Here is a 26,186-nt window from a genome sequence, read left to right on the forward strand (position 1 = left end):
ACAGTAAGTACGTTAAGACTTCACAGCATCTTTACAACTCTCATAGTTACATATGGAGTTCATTTTATCATGTGAGGTAGGTATATTAGACTGACCTCACTTTATAGATTTTAAAGATGTTTGGGAAGTTAGGTGACTTGCTGGTAAGTGAACATCGGGGCCTAGAATCAAAATATTTCATGTTTAGTCTAGCACTTCCTCCCCAAAGGATAATGTTCCAGTGTTCCAAACAGGTTTTCTCAGTGCCCCGAGCAAAGCTCCTCACAAAAAGAAATGAGCCTTGGGGACTACCCTGGTGGTCCAGAGGTTGAGAATCCACTTGCCATTACAGCGGACATGGGTTTGATCCCTGGTCTAAGAGGATTCCATATACCACACAGCAGCTACTGATGGCCCCAGCTACTGAGCCTGCACTCTCCCCCACATGAAAGAATTTCTTCCACTGGGGTACCTGAAACCCAGAAGAAGTGAACAGCAATCAAAAGGGACAGGCCTATTATGATTTTAAATTCTGAGGTGCCAAGTCAAAGTTGAAACCCTCACCTCTTAGGCAACACATATCCATCATGACACCAGCCACACTAGGGAATGCTTCCCACATAAAGTGCCTGGTACCCAAGAGAGCATTATAAGGTTTAAGAGGCTTTTTTCTTCCTCTCTGCTTTGGTATTTAATTAGGAGTATGTGAAAGTAAGCTTGCTCCTTGGAAGAAAACCTATGACAAATCTAGACAGAATATTAAAAAGAAGAGACATCACTTTGCCAACAAAGGTCTGTATAGTCAAAGCTATGGTTTTTCCAATAGTCATGTACAGATGTGAGAACTGGACCATAAAGAAGGCTGAGCACCAAAGAACTGATGCTTTCAAATTGTGGTGTTGGAGAAGACTCTTGAAGAGTCCCTTGGACAGCAAGGAGATCAACCCTGAATATTCATCAAATGTCTATGATGTACAGAGACTGACGAGAGCTCAAAACTCTTAGGTATAAATGACTAGTGCAGTGGCTTTCAACCCTGGCTGTCCTTGAGAATCCTACCAGCTTAAAAGACAAAAACAAACACAATGTCTGAGGTCTCACTCCAGAGATCTGGATCTCATTGGTGGGGTGTGAAGCATAAGTATCAGTACTTTTTAAAAAGCTTCCCAGGTAACTAGTGTGTGGCTGAGGGTAAGAGCTTTACGTGACCATATGGAAAGTCTGGAATGAAGGCTAACTTTAGATGTTAAGCGACAGAAAGCTACTGTAGGTTTCTGAGCAAGTGAGGAAACATGAGGATGGCTGTAACGTGGGAAAACTTCTTCTGACTGTATTGGGCAGAAGAGACTAGAGTCAAGAAACACTAATAAGACTTCTCTGGTGGTACAGTGGCTAAGAATCCCCTGGTCAATGCAGGGGACACAGGTCCGATCCCTGATCCAGGAAGACTCCACGTGCCATGGAGCAACTAGCCTGTGTGCCACAACTACTGAGTTCACATGCTAGAACTACTGAGGCCCACGTGCCTACAGCCAGTGCTCCTCAGAAAGAGACACCATTGAGATGAGAAGCCCACACACCGCAGCGAAGAGTAACCCCCCATTTGCAGCAACTAGAGAAAGCCTGTGCACAATAACAAAGAAATAGTGCCACCAAAAAAATAAAAAAAGAAACACCAGAAACCATCTGGTAAGAAGTCTACTGAAATAGTTCAAGTAAGGGGTAATAAAGTCATAAACTAAACAGTAGCCTTGAGAATGCAAAGAAGGCGTGCACTGCCTAGAAAGTACAGAGCCAGGCAAGTGTGGGACTGTAAGGACAAGGCAGACCAGGCTGCCTGTGGGGCTGCAGCAGGGAAAGGAGGGTACTGGCCAGAGAGATACTCTCCCTTGCCCAGACCCATCCAGCCCCACATTCCCACCTACTCTGAAACTGCAGAAAAGAGAACTTCCAGTATCTTTGGAGTTAAGAACCTATGAGAACATGAATATAGACACTTGTCTCTTTCAGGGGAAAAGTTCAAAGGCCACAAACCTAAGTAATAAAGAATGAATATATTCAGGACACAAAATTTTTAAATGAAGCAAAACTTCATACAGTTATAAAGTTTTTTTGCCCACAGAATTTTGACACAAAAAGAAATCATTCTCCTACCCAAAGTATTTATTCTTCTGCCCTCTGAGGGGACACAAACAATACGATTAATTTCTAGAACACCTTAGAACATTAGGCTCAGCTCACAGGAAAAATACAGAATCAGCTACAGCTTCAAACATCTCCCTAGATATTGCTGAAGTCAGAAAGGAATAACCAACACAAAAAAGCCAGTAGGGTGTGTTGGCATGGGAATATAATCATTTATTTGGAGTGTAACCTGGTACTCCAAATAAAGGCACTATTACCCTCAGCTGAAAGATTTTAGGTCATAAGGAGGAAGTGAATGGATGACCCACTTGAGCTAGCACCAAAAGAACAAAGATGACCTCACACCTCTGGAAGACGGCAAGAGGCAGAATGAAAGGACTGAACAATTTAAAGTGAACTGGGACATACTTGCAATGTCGACACATCTCCAAGTTCTATTTTTCCCTCACCTTTTCCCCAAATAACTAGACCTTTTAGTTAACATTTACTAAGCATTGTCTGTCTAGACAATGCCTGATCCAACAATGCTTGATCCAACAATGCTCGATCATTCTAGAGCACACACACACACACACACACACACCATATATATATATATGTTAATTGTTATTTTATTGTAGAAGAAAAAATATCCTGAAATATTTGTTAAATAACAATAATTTCTGACAAAATCATTCTTTAGGGTTTTTGAGCCTCACCATTTGGTCAGACATAGGAAGCTGACCTTCAGCTTTATAATAAGCTTCATTAATCTTGCCATAAACCACAGGAAAACCCAAAGATTTTTTAAATGGCTTCCAAACTTCTGCATAGATGCTCTTAATTAGTCCAAAGGTAAACAATAAACAAGTTGGCAAAGAAATTAGAAGGATAGGTGACAGGGGAAAAGTGTTAACAATTGGTGAATGTTAACAATTGGTGAATCTTTAACAAAGCACATGTGAGTCTTTATCACAGTTTCTCACCTTGATTTTTTAGCTGCAGGCAGACTGAAAAGTTGCTTTAGCATGACCATGCTATTTTCCAGATGTGCCTAAAAGACATACTTGATCATTTCTTTTCAAACCAGAAATAGAAAATCAGTTCTCCCCTGGGTGGTACTTCCTGTTGTTTTAAAAAGCTTCCAGAGCTTTCTGGAAAGTTTAAATTAAGGGGCTACAGTACACTGATATGGTTTTACAATTCTTGGGAGGCGTCTGAGTCAAACTCTCATCGAAGGTCTGTGACGGTCACAGCTCTGTCCACAACAGTCACGTGGTTGCAGCTCTGCAATAGCGAAACAGAAAGAAAGGGGAAGTCCTGGAGAATTCAGAAAAGCCATCTTTTAAATGCTTAAATACTTGAAATGCTCATTCTGGCTAGTGGTTCCCAGGCGGGCAGCCAGACTGTTACTTAAGCAGCAACTATGGTAAGGGGTCTGGGAATTATTATTTCCACCAATCGAGAATCAATAGCCTGTAGTCTGAATCAATATGGACCTATATATCTCCATTTATTCTTCAAATGTATGTATATTCTAGAGTAATTTACAAAATATACATTTATTTAAAATAACTGCTGAATTAATTGCAGTATGCTGGGTCATTATGTGAACCAGATAATAAAGTACACCTATTCTCACAAGGGGAATATTCCCTCTTCGCATGCGCAAGGGGTCATCCTAACCGAAAGCCTAGGCATTTCTGGGGGATTGTGCAGTCTCTGTTTCAACATCCTGGTACCTAGACACTTCTTACATTCCAAGGCAGACTTCCCTATTTGTGAGCAAATCTGTCAGAAATTTCTTTCTCATACTCAGCCAAAAACTGGCACTTTCACAGGGTCTTAAGTTTTGGTTCTGGGAGTCATATGAAATATCTGGGACCTTTTTATACAACAGCTCTTCTAATACTTACAGTCAGTTCTCAGATGCTCCCTGGGGTTCTCTCCTAAACATCCCTAGTCTCTTTACCTCTTCTATTTGTCACTAGAGTGACAAGGCTCTGGAGTCCCTTTTCCACATTGGTTTCTTTTCAGTGCACCCAAAAGAAATACTACTACTCCATGGCCGGCATGGAGTGAGGCAGTACTATCTCATTAGATTTGAGGAGAAAACTGCAACATACTTTTCAGCAACTACAGCTTTTTACCACTGTGAATTTACCAAAAACCCACAACATTTACCACTTGGGGGAAAAACTTTCTAAGAAGGTCGTAAAAATCTCTATGACCTAAAATCAAATTAAAAGCAAAATTCCAAAATTAAATATACTTTACCTATGTTAAATGGCTTTTTTCTTTTGAATTCAAATCTCTTATTGAAATGCACGCTTAGCAACTGATGATGATGAAGGGAAAAAACCTAATGTTTAGTAAGCAAGCTACTGCACTTGGTACTTTCATTTAATCCTGTCAACAACCCTGTAAAAGTATATATTATTATTATCATCATCATCATCTCCATTTATAGGTGAGAAAGTTGAGGCCCAGGAAGGTTAAATAACTTGATCACAACCCATAAGTAGCGGAGCTAAGACTCAGACCTCTTCCTGTTCCACACTGCCTCCCACACATGTCTTTGTAGGAAGATTTAGAAAATTAGTGACAAGGCTGATCGTCTGTGTGGGTCGTGAAGGACACTGTGTGGCATCAGCTCTGACTGTGCTCCCTGGTTAAAGCGTAGCTCCAGCTTCCTCTACAGGGATACATACACAGAAGAGGGGTGGATCCTTGCTGTGGGGATGAAATCCTTTCTGGCGACAGGAAGAAATCTCCTCTAGTCCATGGTCAGTGAGTCTAAAGAATCCAGTTCTGAAATAAGAAAAAGCAGGTCCAGAATCAAGCAAAGGTGTCCCCCTCAATCACACACACATTGGGCAGGGCAGAACTCATTTTGAGACACCTTCAAAAGTCTGCTGGCCCACAGCTCTCTTCTCTGGTGAATGAATCAGAGAGTGATTCATCACTGCCACCACATCAGTTTTACTGGGAGAATTCATAGTAAATAACAGGGTTTAAAATGAAAAAGTTAATTTTCAGAGATAATCTGTTAGATACTGAAATTCTCTAATCTGATATCAATCTCTTGAAATTCCTACTGATTCAAGTCAAACACTTCAAATTTCTAACATCTTTTTCTTATAAAAGCACCTACGTTATTGCTTGAATACTTTTGTAAACAAGCAGAATAGGTTTATCAGGCTATAGGACTTAAAAGGAAGACCTTTAGAAAAGCCAGTCAAATACCACAATCTATATATTAGATAGAGAACAAGGTCTTTAGAACGCAGAACATTTCCTCTGAAGCTTCTCCCCGGAACCACACCCCGTGTACTTACTCCTGGAATTTGGGGGAACAAACGATGGCTATCGACTCTGGCAACATCATCTGGTACGAGCAGTGAGTGTGTAGGTCGACACTGGAGAGGAAGGCTGTCTGCGTGGGGTGAGTCTGAGAAGAGGGAAAAAAAGTCTCAGTGAGAATACACAGGCAAGCCTAGCCCATGAAGAAAGTGAAATGTTAGCTGCTCAGTCATGTCCAACTCTTTGCAACCCCATGGACTGCAGCCTGCCAGGCTCCTCTGTCCATGGAATGCTCCAGGCAAGAATACTGGAATGGGTTGCCATGCCCTTCTCCAAGGGATCTTCCTGACCCAGGGATCGAACCTGGATCTCCCACACTGTAGGCAGATTCTTTACCTTCTGAGCCACCAGGGAAGCCCCCCTGCCCCATGAAGGAAGGCAGAGCCAAATAATTCTCAATAACTTGCCATGATCTCCTTAAGTATAAAGTCATTAGCAGCCATGAGGAATATGCCTGAAGTTCCTAATAAGGAATGAACTTCCTTCCCTGCATTGTAAACAAATGTAATTTAACATGAGTATGTGCAGACTCCTAATTTCTAATTGACCATCAAGATCTATCTGGCTCCTCACAAGCTCTCTTGACACAATGAAAAAAGTCACCCATACTGGAATAGACGGTATGTGCTACCCAGTACTTCAACCTGGTAGAAGTCAAGGACTTAACAAACCACAGATGAATGATTCTTCTTCTTGACAAAGGGGTTTAAAAGTCAGGAACAAGTCAGGGGCTCCATAGGCAAAAGTGGCAAAAGCTGTCCTGTGGTTAAAGCATATCATTCAAGGATATGAGAGGCAGAGGATGACTGGGATTTCAGAGGGTGGTTAATCACAAGGACCCTGTCTTATCTGAGAAAAAGACCACGATGTTGACATTTGAAAGTAATCAGTTAAAGCACCATATAAATTTCATTCAGTTTATCTCATTTGTTTTCAGTTTTTTAATTTTGTTTTTTCGGCCATGCCACATGGCCTGTGGGATTTTAGTTCCTCAACTAGGGAGGGAATCTGGGCCATGGCACTGAAAGTGCCAAGTCCTAACCACTGAAATTCTCCAGTTATTTAATGTTTTATTGAACACTGTCTTTGTATACAAATGAACACTATATAATGACTTATCTCAGAGGGGGTATGATGTTAGATAACAAGAATGGAAAAAGGAAAGACCAAATATGACTCAAAAAGAACACCAATCTTTACTGACTTAAAAGCACAGAAAATAAATATGTGCACTTGACCAGTGTTTTTAACTCTGTTGTGCAAAAATGAAGCTCCTAAGGGAACTTGTCAAAAGCACAAGTTCCTGCACCCCACCCTGGAAATATCCATCCTGAGAAGGAAAAAAAATATTTTTTTTAAAGCTCATTAAATAATTCTTATGCGTAGCCTCATCCGAGAAGCATGACTGCACAAAACGCTGTGACCAGCTCACTGTGGAAGAAGTCTACAACACAGGAACAAGTCAGCTGAGTACTGACAGCAAATCCATACACACGTCTGCACGGGGCAGGGAAGGACTTCTATGATCACAGGGGAGAAGCAGTTTCTACCAATAAGAATACGATCCCACAGGCTTTTAGGAACATACGGCCTGTGTCAACACCTTTCATCCCATGGTTACAGCTTGAAATTTTAACTGAGAACAAACAAGGTCTACACAAGTTGATGAAGGTCTCCAACCTAAAGTTGGGTTAGCCAGAAAGATGATATAAAGACATATAGCAGGGCCTCAATAAATAACTGTAAACCAAAAAATCCTGTTTGAACTTGTGCTCCCCTCTAACTACTATGCCTTCTCTCCTTCCCTTCACAGTTGAGTTTCTTGAAAAAAAGTTATGCCCACTGTGCCCACATGCTGGAGACAGAGGAAGGCATTTTTATGAAAAAAAACAAAAAGAATATACCAAAGGAACAGAAATGAGTGAGAAAAGTGAATGCTGAGGGCAGCCTGGGTGTTCAGATGAGCAGAGTGTCCAGCTAAGGTAGGGCTGAGACAAGGTGAAGGAGTGCCTTGAATACTGAGTTGGGGGTTACACAATAGTTGGCGATAAACACAACCATACAAAGTTTCTGACGAGGGGGGCTTCCTGGTGGCTCAGTGGTAAAGAATCTGCCTGCCAATGCCGGAGTAGTGGGTTCAGTCACTGTTCTGGGAAGATCCCACATGCAATTAAGCACATGCACCAAAACTACTGAGCCTGCGCTCTAGGGCCTGGCAGCCGAAACTACTGAGCCCACGTGCCCCAGCTACAAGCGAAGCCGCCGCAGGGAGAAGCCACGCACCGCAGCCAGCGCGCAGCCCCTGCTCGCCACATCTAGAGGAGAGCCTGCACAGCAACGAAGGCCCAGCACAGCCGAAAAAATGCAAAGATTCTGACCAGGAACCTGATTCACAGCTGGCATGGTACAGAAGAACGGACCTTTGGTATTCTCCTCTTGCCAACTTTAAGATCTGAGCAAACATTACTGTCTGTTTTGGTTTGCTCTTCATCCCAAGTTAGGAAGAAATGGTACAGGAATATCATGGGGGAATAAAAGCTGGAATACTATCCATTTAAGTTCTAAATCTCTTCCTAGCTAGGCCCTCACTGATATTAAAAATACTTTTACTCACTTGTGGCTAAGATGTACCTAAAGTCTAAACAGTAATGATTCCCAACTTTGTCTCATCTTGTCCAGTTCTTAAACTCTCCTGTCTCCTCCTGCTGGGGCAATGGACCTAGATTTCAACCCTGAAAGATCGTCTAAAATGAGTTCCCTCAACATCTCCAATTATAACCTTGAAAATCTCTCTGTAACTTTCTTCCTTCATTTCTGTTGTAGAGGAGTGTTTCCCTCCTAATATGAAGATGACACCCTCTTTGTACTTTTGACTTAATTCCTTCCTACCTCCACATTATCTTGTCTCTCCTGTCCTTTTACCCCTCATTCACAGGTTCCACTATAGTTCACCCACTCACTGGGCTTAAAAACATGCTCAGACAACTATACATAAGAATGCAGATGAACCTTAAAGACACTGAGCAAAAGAAGCTGAAGACAAAAGAATACGTTATATAATTCTATTTAAGTAAAGTTCAACAAGGGCTTCCCTGGTGGCGCATAGGTTCAGGAAGATCCCTGGAGGAGGAAATGGCAAACCACTCCAGTATTCTTGCTAGGAGAAGCCCATGGACAGAAGGGCCTGGTGGGTTACAGTCCATGGGGTCACAAAGAACTGGACGCGCCTGAGCACACACGCACACATGTAAAGTTCAAACCCAGAAAAAGTAAACTATTGAGTTTAGGGACACACCCTAAGGTAGCAAAGCTATAAAGCAAGCAAAGAATTTCAAAAGAAATCAAGAGAGGGATTACCTGTACCAGAGAGGAAGGGTGACTGGGCAGGAGCATGGGGGAGGAGTATGTTTCTGGCAATGCTCTATTTCTTAACCTAGGTAATGTGTACACATATATTTTTGTTTAATGATTCATTAAAGTGTACATTTAATTTATATAACACTTTTTTATATATATTTCAAATATAAAGTTTCAAGAAAATAAAAATAAAAACAACACATTTTCACACACTAAACCATAAATCAAGCAAAGTTTCTCTCACCCTGGCTGTTCCTTAAGCCACTATTCAATCTCTTTCCTTTCCTCTAGTTAGTGCTAACCTCTCCAAAAAATCAGTGTACACTTCACTATCACCACAACCTCAATACCCATTACTTCTTAAACCTTTTAAATCTATTCCCACCACTGCTTAAAACCCACTAAACTGAGGTCATCAATGACTCAGCAAGTCCAATCGGCTCATATAAGTATTCATCATTCTGGAGCTCTCTGCAGCATGTGACACAGTGAACACCCTGAAGTTTCTTTCTGAGACATTCCTCCTCCTTTGGCACCTATGCCTCAACACTACCTCACCTTTCTCTGACATCTCTGTGCTTCATGGCTAACTACTCCCTATGCTCCCCTAGGTGGCCTGGCCTTCAGCTGCAAGTTAATTTCTTCTTGTTCTCCATCCTCCCCCAGTTCCAAAGTCTCCAAGGTCAGCTCTACATAAAGGTCTCCTGGTTCTCTTTCCCACCTTGACCTTGTTTCCAAGTTCAAATTGCCCGATAACTACCTCTACTGACATAATGTCTTGAAAAAGAAAAAAGTCAAAGTCAGTCGTGTCCGACTCTTTGTGACCCCATGGACTGCAGCCCTCCAGGCTCCTCTGTCCATGGGATTCTCCCAGCAAGAATACAGGAGTGGGTTGCCATTCCCTTCTCCAGGGGACCTTCCCGACTCAGGGATCAAACCCAGGTCTCCCACACTGCAGGCAGATTCTTTACCACCTGAGCCACCAGGAAAACCCAATGTCTTACCAGTATCTTAAATTCAATATACTCAGAACTGAAGACAACATCTGCCCCACTTCCAAGTAAGTTCTCTTGCTGGAACCTCTGTTTTTCCTTATGAGATGATTGATCACTGCCACTTCCATGAGTCAGGCCTGAAATTTCTAAGTCATCACATTTACTCATCATCCTCTCTGACTCATTCCCCACATCCTCTGAAATCCTACATTTGTCTCTTTTTTTCCCAAATGCACTGCCATCACCCTGGTTCTCTTCATTATTACATGTTAATCATCACATTAACCTCTTAAATGAGCTCCCTGCCTCATCCTACTCACTAAGAAGCAGACCTATCCTGCCTGTCCACCCAAAATACCACTCCTAATGTGTTATGTGAAAACTTACCTATCACTGTTTCCTGATATGAACTCTAAGCCCCAGAAAACTTGACCACTCAATGCTCCAGGATTCCAGTCTACCTATTTCACTGCTGTCCCCTCCATATGCAACCCTCCCTTGGCACCCCCTGCCACATATCTAGTACATCACCCCTGCTGTGATCCTTCCCTCCTCTAAATTCTACAGGGCATCTCTTAAGGCACCAGGCACATTCTGCTTCACATAAGGAGTTAACGACTTGTCTATATGTCAATCTCCTCTATTAGACTAAAACCATATCTTACTCAAATTGTATCCCCTGGTGGATAAGACACAAGTTTTCTATCCCCCATGTATCTATAATGGGGGATACACAATAGCAAGTATTTACAAAAGGACAGAGGCACATGGGACTGCCTCACAAGTCAGTATTTCCCCAATGCCAATATACAAGTATGTGCAATCTTCCCAAATCCAGAAATAAGCTGCCTTGTTTGTGTGGAACCCTGTTACACAATGTAAAAAACGGCTTGGTCTATGAGAATGAGGGGTTGAAAAAGAATAAAAAGAAAAATTAAAATGTAATCTTTAGGGATGGAATTATATTTTACCTGAATATTACTAGAAGGCTGTTAACATATGCAGATACGTAAACATTTTCTATTTTGATAGCCCCTCTGATTTACATAAAGGTTTACATATAGGTTGTTTTGGGCTTCCCTGGAGGCTCAAGTGGTAAAGAATCTGTCTGCAATGCGGGAGACCTGGGTTCGATCCCTGGGTCGGGAAGATCCCCTGGAGAAGGGAATGGCTACCCACTCCAGTATTTGCGCCTGAAGAATTCCATGGACAGAGGAGCCTGGCAGGCTACAGTCCGTGGAGTTGCAAAGAGTCAGACACGACTGAGCAACTAACATTTTCACTTTCTTTCATAGGTTGTTTTAAGAAAGATGAAATGCAAGTATCTGTGTTAACTTCCTTGGTTCATTTTAAATACTTTGACTTGTACACCTTTCAGGAACATCATTCGTATGAAGTAAGGCATAACCTCTATGGTCAAGGCTCACATACACTCTCAGCTAGCATCCTATCAACATTCATGGTCACAGGGAAATTGGGACTTTGGAGGAAGAATTTCATTTCTATTAAAAAATTATTTTAATTAAAAAGTCCTGGGCTTCCCCGGTGGCCCAGTGGAAGAATCTGCCTGCCAATGCAGGGGAGATGGGTTCGATCCCAGATCTGGGAAGACGTGCAGGGCAACTAAGCCTGTGTGCCACCACTACTGAGCTTCAGTGCTGCTACTACCGAAGCCCATGTACTCAGTGCCCAGGCTCCACAGAGAAGCCACCACAGGGAGAAGCCCATGCACCATAACTAAAGAAAGCCTGTGTGCAGCGATGAGGACCCAGCACAGTCAAAAATAAATATATACATCTCTTAAAAATATAATAAATCACAACATCTTTTAGAAACGAAAAGCCCCAGAAATCAATACTGGAGTGCAAGCAGTTAAGTATGCTAAGGAAGTCAAGTCTGTACCCAACAGAGGGAAATACAACCATCTAAACAGTCTGGATACAACTCACTCTTCTTCAAGGAAAGAACAAGTAGTGCGTCTGTAACATCATGTGAGATGAAGCCCCGGAGGGCACAGCACTGCTTACATGAATCCAGCCCAGTGTGATGAGACCCTGCTGATCCTGTATGAGGAAAAGCTCTTCTTCACTCTCGGTGTTGCAATAATCAGACCCAGCACTTTGCTTGGGGATGAGAACATGGGTAATGGTAAATTCGTTCCTCATCTGTCAAATTAGAAAACAGCTCGTCACAATTCCCCCGTACGTAGGCAACTCTCTCTGTCACAGCAGTGGAAAGTTAAATTTCCATACAAGCAAAGGCCCTTCTCCCTGCCTGAGTCTTCTTCATGAGGTGAGTCCCTCATGTCAGTCTTGCTCACAACTCTTACTGTACACTGCCTGGGGCCCTCTGCAAGGCCAAGATGCCCACAGCCCTGTGGGAATTTCCTGCTGCAGCCAAACAGGTCTACTCATGAATCTTAAGAAGCTCTGGGTATAGTACTATTTCTCTTCCTTTATTCACATCTAGAGTAGTTTCCTTTTACTATTTCTCTAAGCCCTTCCCCACCTTTAAGGCTCAGTTTAAGTCTATTCCACTTTACTCATTTATTTATTTAGCAGTTAGTAATCAGTTCTTTAAGCACCTCCATTTAATGATCCTTCTTTCCCCATAATTCCTAGTGCTTTTATTGTACATGCTAGTCAACAAACTATCTTTTGGTGTTTATCTCCCATCTCTCTAAAGTGCTTGGGTACTTTTTGTGGACAGATGCTATCTGCCTTATATATTTCATATTCTGATGATTTACCACAAAGCAGGTGTTCAAAAGCTGAACAAGGGATCTTCCTACGAAGTTTAGAATTAAGCATTTCTTATTACCAGCATTAAAATTCTCAGTTACCTTCAAGGGACTCTGAAAATTAATCAAATCCAGGGCCACTGAATTCAAGGTGACACTGCATTTTGCTGCCCATGGCTCCTTCAGGAGAGGGGTCTCTACAAAGAGTAACTGACCCTGGATATCTCTCTGAGAGTCATAGGAGGCCAAGGGTGAAGAAACAGTCTAAGCTCTAGAAAGCATTTTTTTTTTTTTTTTTTTTACCAGTTTTCCACAGAGAATCCCACATGTCTCCACTCCCCGGTCAGTGTTGGCACTGGCCAACTGGAGAAACTGTGGGCAGAGCTTCCCAGGCACCACCACATGGCGCAATCCATCAATTGTAGGAGCTGTAAGGGAGAGAGAAAAAAATCTAAGACCGTGGGGCACAGCCTCCCCAAGCAGACCTCAGAGTTGGCAGCCCTAGGAAAGCAATGCCAAATCAGTGGGGTCCCCACAACTGCAGGTAGTAAGTGGGGATCTCATCCTAATGGCAGAAGAGAAAGGGCTGCAAAGGCTCTTCTCCAACCTCTGACCATAGCCATTGGGAGTATGTTGTTTCAAGAAAAGAGAAGAGGCTTTAATCATTCAAGTGAAGGCAAAGAGAAACTACTACTTAAGTTTCTGAGCTATTCAGGAATAACAGTGAGAGGCAACCCTGCCAAGTACATGGGGAGAAATCCTGAAAGCTTCAGAGTCTAACACCTCTTGCCCACTCTTACCTTGTCCTTTTAAGTAGATCTTCTGCAAAGCTGAATTCCTTACATGACTACTTGAAAGATGATTCCTAAAAGATCTATTCTAATCGTCAAGGCATACTCATCATTTTGCTGCTACTGTTATTTTCTTGGGTAACCATTCATTGGTGAGGTGAGGAAAGACTTAATAGTTTTATGGCTAGACTGAAATACCACTGACTACACAGAATATTTACCTTGACTAAACTCCTTACCAATTAGGAACATTTGCAAGGCAAACACAGTTCAGTAGCTTTTATTTTTTAGTCAGTTGTTGAATTTTAAAGTGTTACTGTAAATCTCAAATTTCCTTTACAAAAGGTTAACACTGGTCTCTAGTTCACTGAACATTTCAAATCTCTATATAACCCTTAAAAGCTGAGAGTGAGTCTGACTTTCAAGAATTTTATTAGCTCTTCAGGAAATCAACCTAGCCCAGGTGAATTATATGACTTAAGCAACTTTATAATACAGCTGTCACAGAGCACAGTATGATAATATTGATCAAGTGGATTTCTGTGACCAGAGCCTAATGAGTGGGATCACGGAGGTAGCTGTCCGCTGAATCCCTTGGAATGACACCCTATTTGGCTGCAGCTGAGACGGAAGAGGATTCGAGCGAATGAATTCACTACCTTCCAAGTTGTTCAGTGCTCCAGGTTTCAAGGATCTGTCCACTACCGGTGGCCTGGCAAGCCTCACAGCTGCATTACAGTCTGAAGGCAGTGTGGATACAGCAGGCACCGTGGGGAATACATCTAGGGAGGGCTTCTCCAAGTCGGGCACCAGTGGGCCACCCAGGCCAGGGTCCACCTTCCCAAACTCCCGCACAATCTTCAGTCGCTCCTTTTCTAGCTCCTGGTTCCGGATCATCTCCTCGAAGGCATGGAACTGCTCCTGCTCCAGCTGCTGCTGCTTCTGCTGTGCCACCCTCTGTCTTTCCTTTTCCAGCTCTTCCTGCATGGCCACATTTCGGGCAAATTCTTCTGCTTCCTTCTTCTACAAAGCACAAATAGCAGTTAACAATAACACTTCACACTCAAGTAACTTCACACCTTAGGAGGACAAAGCTTTTTAGCAGGGAGACTGCTCCCAAATGTTCTGGCCTGATTTCCAAACACAGAATTCAGGCTTCCCTCAGTGCCTCTACACCCACAGAACAGTTATCCCTAATGGATCTAAGCACCGTACACCTATCCTTTAAGGACATTAAAGTCCTGATCCTCTCAGTACCCTTTCCCAATAACTCTAACTAACGTATTTTCTTCTCTACCAAAATCTTAATGCAGCATATTGCCGCACATGCATATCATATACAATCTTAGTCCCTAGGTGTGCCACGTATACATTCCGTATCCCAAGTAGGGCTGTGAAAAGGAACCAGATCCAAACTTATAAACGCCATGTAGGGGGTCTGTATTGAATTTTAACCCTGAATGAAGCCTCTGAAATTCTTCTGGTGATTAGTAAAATACAGACTGACATTTTGAACTATTAAGAAACATCAAGTAACAGTTTCCTTCATGAAGATTTTCACTCACTAGGTACCTTAGAAATATACAGCTGTTTCCTCTCAGCTGATTTTCAACATCAGAGTCCAGAATAGAGTTCAGTAGCATGTACAAAGAGTGCGCAAGTGCCTGCAGTGTGTGTTCCCACCTGGCACACACCAGGGACACTGTCTCAGAGCTTCTCACATGCTCTAACTGACTCTTCCTAAAAAGAAGTCATCTGAAAATATTAACAGCTTGAAAAAATTTGATTATTATAAACAGGTATAATCTGTTTTGGATATAATCAAATGTGAATCAAATCCCCAAATTCTCTGATCTAAAAACGCTATACTTTCGTGAGAACTTTCTTTGTTCTTAGGTTCTAGCTCTAGACATAACAGACAAGCAATAGATTTTCTGTCCCTCAAGTCATCCTCTTAGATAAAGGGGTTAATCTATATTCGAATCCTCAGCCTCAACACTTTTTTCTGGATTTTGCCAAAAATATAAAATATCACAATGAAATCAAAAGATCCGCTGGAATACCTACTAGATTCCTAGAACACAGCCTAAGAAACCAAAATAATTTCCTTTTTTTGCTAATCCATACTCACTTTTTCTTCATTATATTCTAAATATTCTTTGGTATATCGTTTTAACAGTTCTGCCTTCAGTTCTTCTGCTTTGGGAAACGCAATCTCCTTTAATTTCTGGGATACAAAATCAAAATCTGAGAGTTAGGACAATGGTCGCCAATTAAGTAGAAAAGTAAAAAGACTTAAGTCAAGTTGGCAATGGCAACAACACTTCCAAAAACATTTAAATGATGTAATAAAAATTACCCCTGCCATACCGTACCTGGTATTTCATAACTGATCTACTGAAATGGCCTTATCTCCTATTTGCAGGATTTGACATTCAGATGCAGACTCTGCTACTTATATCTGGAAGTTAGTCTGTGGCTCTCTGAAGCTTTTAGATGTGCAAGAGTGAAAGTGAAGACCCACCTTTACTGTGTCTTTCTTTTCAGGAATGACAGCCGATTTGTAATCTCGATGCTTTGGTAGTTTCTCAATAAAGAGCCTAAGGGGACAGAACAGATTGATGGTGATGCAAACAAGACACGCAAATGCCCAAAAGACTCTGAAGCAGTGCAACTCCCTTACCCTGTAGCGGCTATCTGACAGGTTTCCAGGTACGCACGGGGAACAGGCCACCTCCCCCATCACCCTCAGCCCCGTAAGGAGCCACAGAATTGCTCTCATCCCAACTCAGGCGTGCAGCAGCACCAGACGCCTACAACAAAAACTATGGAGGGGAGAAAATCCTAGCCTGTGCCCAAAAATACGCCTCCAAAGAAATTCTTTCCTGGTTGTGACAGTAACAGGCTTCCAAAGGAAAAGCCCTCTGTCACAAAGCATTCTTCAGTGAACAGTCTGGCAGCCAAAGGCAGGAGGCTAAGAGAAAACCCACGTTCTGTTACTACTCCTAGCTCTGTGTGATCTTTGAGGTCGGCTTATTTTCTTTGGGATTCATGTTCCTTTGTCGAAGAATCATCCTCGCACCACGTTATAAGCACTGGGATGCTCAGAGAGTGATGTGTTATACGTGAACATCACATGTGTCATGTGTAACACATGCACATGCGCATCACGTTTAATATGTGCATTATGGTCTCCGATGAAGACTGCTTAGAGAGACCTAAGTGCTAGATTTCCTCTTTCAGTTCTTGTCCTTGACTGTAAAGCTCAGTGGGAAAAATAAACTGAATCACTTCATGAGCTCTAACATTTATGATGTCTACTTGGGAATGGTGAAAACAAACAGAAGTTCATCAACTTGTCAAAACCAGAAGTGGCGGGCTCAGAATTCAGTGCCAGCAGGCTGATTCCAGATTCTGCTTATAAGTATATATAGTAACACAGGAAGCAGATACAGAAACTAACAAAAGCAGAGGGCAGGGGAAATAGAGTGCATGAGGCAAGGGTGGGAGTGAAAAATCTATATACTTTTAAAACATTATTTTGATTTTGAACCATGTAATGAAAACTAGTTCATAAAGGATTTCCCTGGTGGTAATTAGGAATCCGCCTGTCGATGCAGGGGCCATGGGTTTGATCCCTGGTCTAAGATCCCACATGCTGTGGAGCTACTAAGCCTATGAACCACAACTAGCGAGCTTGTGCTTTCCAACAAGAGAAACCACTGCAATGAGAAGACTGCCCGCAACTAGAGAGTAGCCTGTGCATAGCAACGAAGACCCAGCACAGTCAAAATAAATAAATAAAACGAGTTCAAAAAACTTCCAGACCTGAACATGAACACCTTTCTCGTGTTTCAGTAACTGCAGTCAATTTTCTGAACGGGGACATATGGGCACAAGGGTCTCCTGAAAACAGAATGAATAACACAACCCAGTGCCCACACTGGAGGCAAGAAAGCTTAATGGTTAGGAGGGCAGGCTCTGGAGCCACCCTGCTTAGGCTCAAATCCAGGTTTTAGCCATTTATCTACCAGCGGTACGACCTCCAGCACCATCCCTCAGCTGCTCTCTCTCTATAAATTATATACACAGAGACAAACTAGGACTACCTGAAACGGTTGCTATGACACCAAACAGAGTTTAAAAATAAATAAAGTGCTGAGCACAGTGCCTAGCACACAGCCAACATCTGCTATATATACTATTGTTTTTACTACCATAATAAATAAAGATGTGAGCAAGAAAAAGAGAGGAAGATGCTAACATCAAGGTTAGAAATTTTCCAGGCAGAGAATAGCTGTGGCCCAGAGGTATACTGTTCTCTGGGTTATATCTGGTTGCAGTCTAGAGAGAGGAGTTGTACAAAAGCAAGCAAAGATACACGGGCAAAACACAAGCAAAACAATCCAAAAGAACAAAAGGAAAAAATATGCATAAAAGTAAATAAAAGAGGTAAATAATTAAATAAAATGGTACTCAATTTTACTTATAAATGAAAGAAATTCAAATTAAGACGAGCTATCATTTCTCATCTATCAGACTGGTAAAGGCTTAAAGCTGGATTACAACCAGTGTAGGTAAAGGCACAGAGAAATAGGTGTCCGTACACACTCCTGGGCAGGACTGGAATCTGATAATACCTTTTTCCTTATGGGGGGAAGGGGTGTAGGAGACAAGTATTCAAAATTTAAAATGTGTATATCATTTAAACTCACAATTCCATCTCTATGAATTTATCCTACAATAATACAAAAATATATGAATGAGATTATTCAATATAGCATTGTTCACAAAAGAAAGGCAAACTGAAACCCTAAATGGGCATCAGTAGGGGATTACTTAATAATTTATGGTGGACCCAAATGTGGAAAAACAACATTATCAATCACTCTTTCACTCAAAAAACATTTATTGAGCATCTATGACGGGGTCAGGCATAATTATAAAGGCTGGGGACTTGGCAGTGAATGTCACAGTCACAAATTCCTCCCCACCACAGAGTATACATGACAGGGGGGAACAGACAATAAACCAAACGAAGAGTATACAGATAATCAGTGCTGGGGAAAAGTCACTAATAGGGAAGGGATTGAGATTTTAGGTAGCGCAGCTAAGGAAGGCATCACTGAGAAGGTGACATTTAAGTAAGGACCGGAAGAGCGAGCCACGAAGATATCCAGGATAAGACTGCTCCAGGTAGAAGAAACAGCCCTAAAGCAGAATGAGATGATGGATCAGCGTCCTGATATGTAAAGATACGACTGTTAAGAAAGCAAGCTGTAGAGAAGACTATGTTGTATGATCTCATTCAGGCACCAAGGAAAAAGGATAAAGACATGAGCCCAGGTGCTTGCATGGGGATATTTTCTTAATAAACACACAAGAAACAGAACAGTGATTACCTCTGGTGGATGGGGATTTTCTTTTCACTTTAATATTTCCCTTGCTGTACGGTTTGAAAACAAACTGTTTTAATCATGAAAAAGTATTAATTTTGTGTAAAAATAATTTAAAAAGTCAAAAAGAAAATCTATAACGTGGATGCATTAAGGGCTCTAATTTCTTCCAATCTGAAAAGTTAGTCAGCAAAGCGAGGGTGATCACAGAGGAAAACCCTCTTCAGTCCATAAGCCCCAATCCTGGTGGTAAACACTTTCAACACAGGTGACAGACCATTTTCAGAAAGCAGGTTTGTGTGCTAAGAGGCTCACACAGCAGACAGGACTGCCTAAGTCCTCTGTAACTCTTTTCGATGTAGCCTAGTCAATGACCATAAAAAGCTGTGAAGGAATCCACTGCCTGGATTACTGTCTGTGCTCACCATGAAAATATGTACTGATTTAATATGTTGAGGATCCTTCTTCTATACTGGGGTCTGCAAAAGGAAAAGCATTCCTACAGTAAGGAAAACCTCTGAGGAGGGGAATGTGCTTGAGATCATTACGATGCCTAAACTGATTGAGGGAAAAGAACAAATATACCCTTTAAAATCTTGAATTAAAGTATCCACAAAAGGTCTAGAACAATGACTCAGTAGTGGGGGGCGAAGCAGGGGAGTGGTGAAATAGAGGCCTACCCTCCTCTCTCCTCCTCAGTGTAATAATTGCCAAAGTGAGCTCTTGTTAACTGACAGGAACATACCAAGGAAAGTGTGGTAGAAAAACAGAGCGAGAATACTGAGCTAGAACGTTTTTTTGCAACTCCTAGGACTTGTCAGCTCACAGAATCAAGAGTTAGGGTCTTGAAGATATCTGCAAGCAAAATAAATGTAGCTACATTTATTGATTCAGGTCAAGCCAATCCAACGAAGTATCAAATTAAAACCCAAATCTAACAAGTAATACATTCTCCCCTCCTCTCACTTGACTCTGCTCTAGGCCGAGTTCATCACGTTAAATGGTCCTATAAGCAGAATACCACATACAGGGAAAGGCTCCCTTTATCAGTCTTGTTAACACTGATACTCATATCACTCAATGTAATAACGCACAGAAAAAAAATCAACTGACGTTTCTGGGTACTATTAATCCTACGCCTACTCCTTCTGGCCTATTTAGGAGTTTATGTCTATGCTCAACCTCTTTTCTGTACCATTAGCCTCTCCTACTCCACAATATCCTTTCCAAAAAATATGCTTTAGCATCTCCCACCTGAAAACAGACACAAACACAATCATGCACTCTTTGTCCCCTTCAATTATTTCAATTTTCCACTTTACTTCTGGTCCAACTTCTCCAAAGAGCTGACTATGCTAGGGCTTGGCAAACTACGGCCAGTGGGTCAAATCTAGCTCGCCATCTGTTTTTGTAAATAAAATTTCATTGGAACACAGCCTCACTCATTCATTCATGTGTTATCTATGACTTGTTTTCACACTACAAAGCAGAGGTTGTGACAGAGACCAACTTGCTTGTGATGCCAAAAATATCTACTATCAGGCCAATCTCAGAACTGTACTCTTATCGCCCATTTGCCTTTCGACCCACTTCAGTGAAACTCGTGACATCAAACCCAAACCCCTGCCCACCTGACACAGCTGCCCAGTGTCCTGCAATTACTTACTTCTTTTGGCTCCCACGACAAAGTGATGGATTTCCTCCTATCTCTCAAAACTTCCTTCCAAGTTTCCTCTACTGGCCTTCCCTCCACTAACCAACCTTGGGGCTCTCTCCTAAGCTCCTTTCCTTCTCATTCTACAGTCTTATAATCAAAGTCTTGTTTCCTTTAACACACCACGGATCCTTCTGGCCTCTAATGAAGCCTATGGACTCTTCTCAAAATAATTTTTTAAAGATGTAATATAAATAATGAAAGATTACAAAAAGCCCCATTCTACTGTAACAGTTTTCAAAATATTAAAAAATGATGACATATGCTTACTTATTGATGCATTGTTAGTGCATTTAAAAACAAGATCTAGTTGTGGGTTTAAGAACTGTACCAGAATTCTGAAGTAGTGATAAGTATAAATGTTATTTTGAGACCTACTGGACTATCATAATATGAAAATGTCTTGATTTCTGTCGGTGACAAAACTACAAATATTAATAATACTGTGGTTTGAGCCTATATTCAAAATTAAAGGAAATGCTAAATTTCAGCTACACATTAGTAAAAATAAGAAAAGTCTTTCCCAACCAAGTGCATGGACACTGAATTCTATCAACGAATCCCTGTGGGTTCCTGGACCCTAGATTAAGAACCACTGCACTAGACGGTCTCAGCATCCTTATGGGTTCAAGACCAACTATATGCTGAGGACTCCTAAGCTTGTTGCTCCAACAGAGACCTCTCCTCTGAGTTCAGACTGCTACACTCCACCTCCTACTGGACATCACTACTTGGATATCTCATAGATAACTTAAACTTAACACCTTAACGTGTTAAAAACCCAGACCTGAACTCTTTGTCTTCCCACTACCCAACCACTCTCCCCCATCTCAATAAATGGACCAGCAAATCCTAAGTTACTCAAGGCAGAAACTGAGGTCAACCTTGATACCATCTTCTTTCCAAAATTATGAGTAAGTCTCATGGACTTTATCTCCAGAAAACAAAATCCATCTACTCTTTTCCAGGCTACCATGTTCTTTCAAGCCACCAGCCTCTCTCTTGAACTGCTGTTAAGAGTTTCCTAACTAATATCACTGCCTTCTCTTAACACTCCCTCCACCAGCTACCATATGGCAGCCAAAATTTATATTTCTAAAACGTAATAAGATTAGGTCACAACCTCACTTAAAACTTTTCAGTGGCTTTCTATTACTCTCAAGATAAAATGTAAACTTACTGTGGCCAATAAGATCCTCCATGATTTGGCCCCGCTTGCCTCTCCAACTTCATCTAAGGTCATTCTCTCTCTTCATTTGCTACACTCCAAACACAATGATCTTTAATCCTCAGAACACACTAAGGTCTTTCCTACCTGAGAGCTTCTCAATACACAGTACTATCTGTTTTAAACACTCTGCTTTCTGCTTTTGGAATGACCAACTCTATGGCACCCTTTAAGTCTCAGTTTAAATTTTACATTCTCAGATAGATGTTACTCTATTTAATTAGATATCCATGGTTATTTTCTATCACAGCACTTTCTCTGTTGCTTCCAAAGCGTTTTCTCTATTTTGTTACCATATATTTCTTTGCTTACGTGTATGCTGTCTTCGCCCATAATAAGAATAAGGGCAAGGGCCATTTTACTTACTATGTACGTAGGACTTACTGCAGCGTCAAGTAGATAGTAGATATACACAATATATATTTGCTGAATGAATATGATCCTCACCCTCAAAGCACTTTCTATGTGGAACAACAAGACCCAGAAGGCCCTTCAGAAAACACCTGGTACAGTGATTCCATGATTCTACTGCACTTACTCAATTATAATTTCCGAAAGGAACTGTGCCCCTCATTCTGAGAGAGCTGTCTACAAGATCACTGGAAATATACTAGTCCTAGCAGCAGCAGAGTAAATGAAGAGGAGGACAATAGCCAAAGAAATATCTCGGGAAAATAAATTTTGTGCCCATAGTGCCTAGGAATGAAAAATTCCTAATAGCAAAGAGAGGGAGAAAGGTAATTATAATTCTATGAAACTTTATGAAACCACAGCACTCCCTTTGTTCCATCCTAAAATTACAATATTAATTCTAGGCAATCCACTCTTACACCTAGTTTTCTTTAGAGTACTGGCTCTCAACTGGGGCAGTTTTCCCTCTCAGAGAGCATTAGTGATATCTGGAGACGTTCTGGGTTGTCACAACTTGGGGGTAAGGGGCTCTACTGGCATCTAGTTAGTAGAAAGACCAAAGATGCTGCTAAACACACTACAATGCACAGGCCACTCCTGTGCAACAAAGTACTGTTCAACCCAAAATGTCACTAACGCCAAAGTTGACAAACACTGCTTTAGAGCAGTATGTGATCAAAAACTTAGTATCATATAATTAATATGCACCCATCACCTCTGGAAGAACATACAAGAAACTAATAAGAGTGACTGCCTGTGGGGAGGGGAACTAAAGGTTTGGGGGAAAAGAGGATTAGAAATATATATACCCTTTTGTGCCTTCTGAATTCTGCACTACATGCACATGTTACCTATTCAAAAAACAATAAAGAATAACCCAAAATTAGTGTGTCACCAGACTATAATCTCAAAAGACTACCTTCAATTCAAGAAACAGTACCAAAAAGAAAACAAAAAGAATAGGACTTATGTTGTAGAATGAATCCTGAATTAAGAGTTGGAAAATCCAGGTTTTGCCACTGCAAATTGTGGACTAAAGCCTACCACTGAACCTGGAGGGTGTTTCCTCATATGCAGAATGGAAGGATGATGCGCCCTACACAGCGCACACAGAACTGTAAAGATCAAATGACATGAATGCAGGTGAAATACTCTATGAACTATTGAAGAGCTATACAAATACACTGTAATTATTGTTACCTTAAGGTCCTAATATTATGAAAGAACAAGACTAGAAATGAGATCTTTTAACATTATTATTCCCTTCCTAAATTACACATCTTTTCCAATGTCACTGGGACTTTAGCAATTGTTCCTGTTAACTGGAATCTTCAAAGCTCCAAGAGGCTAAGCAACTCAAGGGAAAGGTCTTATGATGAGCTACACAAACCGTAGGTGGTCAATACTTATTTAATGATTTACATGATTATGATAAAGGTTACAAAAAAACTCTTTCCCGAGACAATCAATTTGCTACAAAATAGGCAGAGGTGAGGAATTTTGGCTCTGCTAAACCTCAGCGATAATCCTCTGATTGGCTGCCTTCATAGAGAAGGGACAGGAAAAAACCTTCATTGATACAAAACATGTATAGTTTAAACACCAACTCTCTTGCCTAACAGCTGGGCCATGTGGGCACAGCCCAGAGAGCTAGGTTTCTTACTCATGAAATTACTGAGTCACGAAAACACTTGCAGTACCCATGTCTTTGAATGTCAAGAACAGCTAATATGTCGGAGCTGCCAGCAAAAATGATTAATGATAATGATGTTGTAAAGTCCTCTGGTTTTAGCAATTCTGAGCAGAAATAAATGAGCACAAGAGCACCATGAGTGAGGCATCAGTCACCAGAAAAGAAAAAGGAAACCGGAGGTGTCTTACGTGATATACTTGTTATAGAGGATGAAGGCATATTCGATGTTGCCTTCCTCACAGTAAACAGATGCCATTCGGATAATCTCCACTCCGGAGCGGAAGTACCGGCGGGGTGGAATGTCTTCATTTATCTCCACGGCGCTGCCCCTGTGGGACAGAGCCCTAACCCGGTCTTCGGGTGGGAGGCTCACGTCTCCATGGTCAGACATGAGGACCAAGACGTCCTGAAACAAGTAAAAGATGGCATCAATACCAAGGCCCCCGTCACCTCGGCACAGGCGTTTATCTCAACAAACCTCCACCCTACAAAGAAATTAAGAGAAAAACACCAAATGCTGTTGCCCATATTAACTAAGGTCTCTTCCCCACAAGAAGCCTGAGACCCTCCAGGAAGCCCATTTCACAAGGATGAAAGGGCTGACAGACTCAGAAACCCGTAATGCCTGTGGCATGATTAGGTGGTACAAAGAGTATAACTATAATGAGCCACAAGGGCTTCAGTTCTCTTTTCATGCTAATCATTCCCTGTCATTAGGTGGCCCTGACCTTGGCACCATAAAAAGAGGGACAGTATCTTGTATTTTTTCCATTATCTCTCCTCCCAGCTACCCACTTCCACCCACCCCAGTACCTGACAGAGAATACTCAATGACATTTCCTGATGATTGTTAACTGACTTTAAGTTGATCATTTAACCTGAGAGTAACGGACTTTGTCTACAACTTTTCGCACTTTAGCACAAGGTTAGTGAGGGGAAATGGTGTGGGGATGAATATTTATAATCCTGACTCTGCTCATAAAATCACTAGTCCAGTCAATGTACAACATCATCATTTCAGGGTAAGGAATTCAGATCTAGAAAACAGTTTATTCAAATCTATCTTCGAAGACTAAGTACTCCTTGAATAACAAAAGGACAAAAAGGTAACTTGAAAGGCAAAACCCAAACCAAAAATAACAACAAAAACAACCTGGGAGTCTCCCCTCCCCGGGTCTCAGATTGCAGTCATTCTAGAGTCTTTCCTGATACTGCTGCTGTTAGAATTAGATTCTTTCTTCCAATCAGATATCACTCTACATCACTTCCAGGAAGATTCTGGGTATTTGATGCACACCCCCTGTATTACAGCACACTCCAGTATTCTTGCCTGGAGAATCCCATGAACAAACGAGCCTGGTGGGCTATAGTTTACAGGGTCACAAAGTCGGACATGTCCGAAGCGACACAGCACAACCAGCATGCTGTAGAACATACAAGCTACAGCAGATTTTGGAATTCAAGGCCCTGTGTCAACTGGCCCCATTCGGTCCTTTTAAACCTTACTCATTGCCAACAGAGACCTTTCGCTTCAGTCAGGATTCTTATCTGCCCAGAAATCCTCATATGTGTTTCATCTGTCTACCCACTGCTGTTTTCCATTCCAAGCACTCCCTCAAAGATGATTTTCTCCAGGTCAATTCTATCCTTAGGTCACACTTCCTCCACCAAGCTTTTTCTCAAACACCCTAAGGGTACAAAACTTGTGGGGACTACCAGGGATGTAGAGGCAGTCCACCTCCTGTGGGAGTCTTTTCAGGGGCTCAAGAAGCCACTAGCAAATCTAAAAGCTCCCCAAGTTGCCTAATTAGTAAACTCAGTGCAGAGCCCATCAAAGCTAACTGAGGCAGGAGAGGCTTGTTGCTCTTTATCACCTCTCGGGAGAGGATCTTTTGGTCGAGAATGGAACCTCTTCCCAAGGCCAGCAAGTGCTGCCCCACACGACAAGGCTGACCAACACTCCAAAGAGGAGACGCAGCGTCCGCAAATAAGGGGGAAAGTGGCGGAAAAAACCGAAACGGGGGAAGATGACCGGGAGGCGAAAGGAAGTACCAGGAATGAGCGAAGGGGGCGTTTACAGCGGAGAAGGATCCACTGACAACTACTCGAGGCCTTCTCGAAGGCACTCAAGCCAAGTTGTCAACATCGGGCAAAATTATTCAAGGCTTTCGCGTCTATCGCGAGCAGTAGGAGGGGACGCGCTGGGCCAGGCTGGGGACCGGAGCCGTCAGGGGCCTCGCGCGCGACAGGCCGGGCAGGGGGCGCAGGGAGGAGAAGGCTGCAGGCCCCACACTCACGGTGGCCGCTCCCCGTCAGACTCCGATCACGCTCAGCGCCCGGGCCCCACCACAAGGCTGGGACCCTTCCCCACCTGTCCCCCGCGGACGACTCTCGG

The 26,186-nt window shown here is 42.1% G+C and overlaps 1 protein-coding gene across 3 annotated transcripts; it reads right to left on the reverse strand.

The window, feature by feature from the left end:
• Positions 1-2,811: 2,811 nt before the first annotated feature.
• On the reverse strand, positions 2,812-26,186 carry STAMBP (STAM binding protein). Of its 3 annotated transcripts, none has more exons than XM_052648766.1 (10): positions 26,089-26,186; positions 23,980-24,197; positions 15,874-15,949; positions 15,481-15,576; positions 14,009-14,372; positions 12,862-12,986; positions 11,846-11,983; positions 5,442-5,554; positions 4,815-4,914; positions 2,812-3,390 (listed from the first exon to the last, which is right to left on the reverse strand). In XM_052648766.1, exons 2-10 carry the CDS (start codon positions 24,180-24,182, stop codon positions 3,334-3,336), a joined length of 1,272 nt encoding a protein of 423 aa, XP_052504726.1. In that variant the 5' UTR covers positions 24,183-24,197; positions 26,089-26,186; the 3' UTR covers positions 2,812-3,333. The 3 variants fall into 3 exon arrangements, with proteins under 3 accessions (XP_052504726.1, XP_052504728.1, XP_052504727.1); XM_052648768.1 differs by having other exon boundaries at positions 26,163-26,180; XM_052648767.1 differs by lacking the exon at positions 26,089-26,186 and adding an exon at positions 25,844-25,940.

Source organism: Budorcas taxicolor, chromosome 11, assembly GCF_023091745.1.
Source record: "Budorcas taxicolor isolate Tak-1 chromosome 11, Takin1.1, whole genome shotgun sequence".
Taxonomy (NCBI): domain Eukaryota; kingdom Metazoa; phylum Chordata; class Mammalia; order Artiodactyla; family Bovidae; genus Budorcas; species Budorcas taxicolor.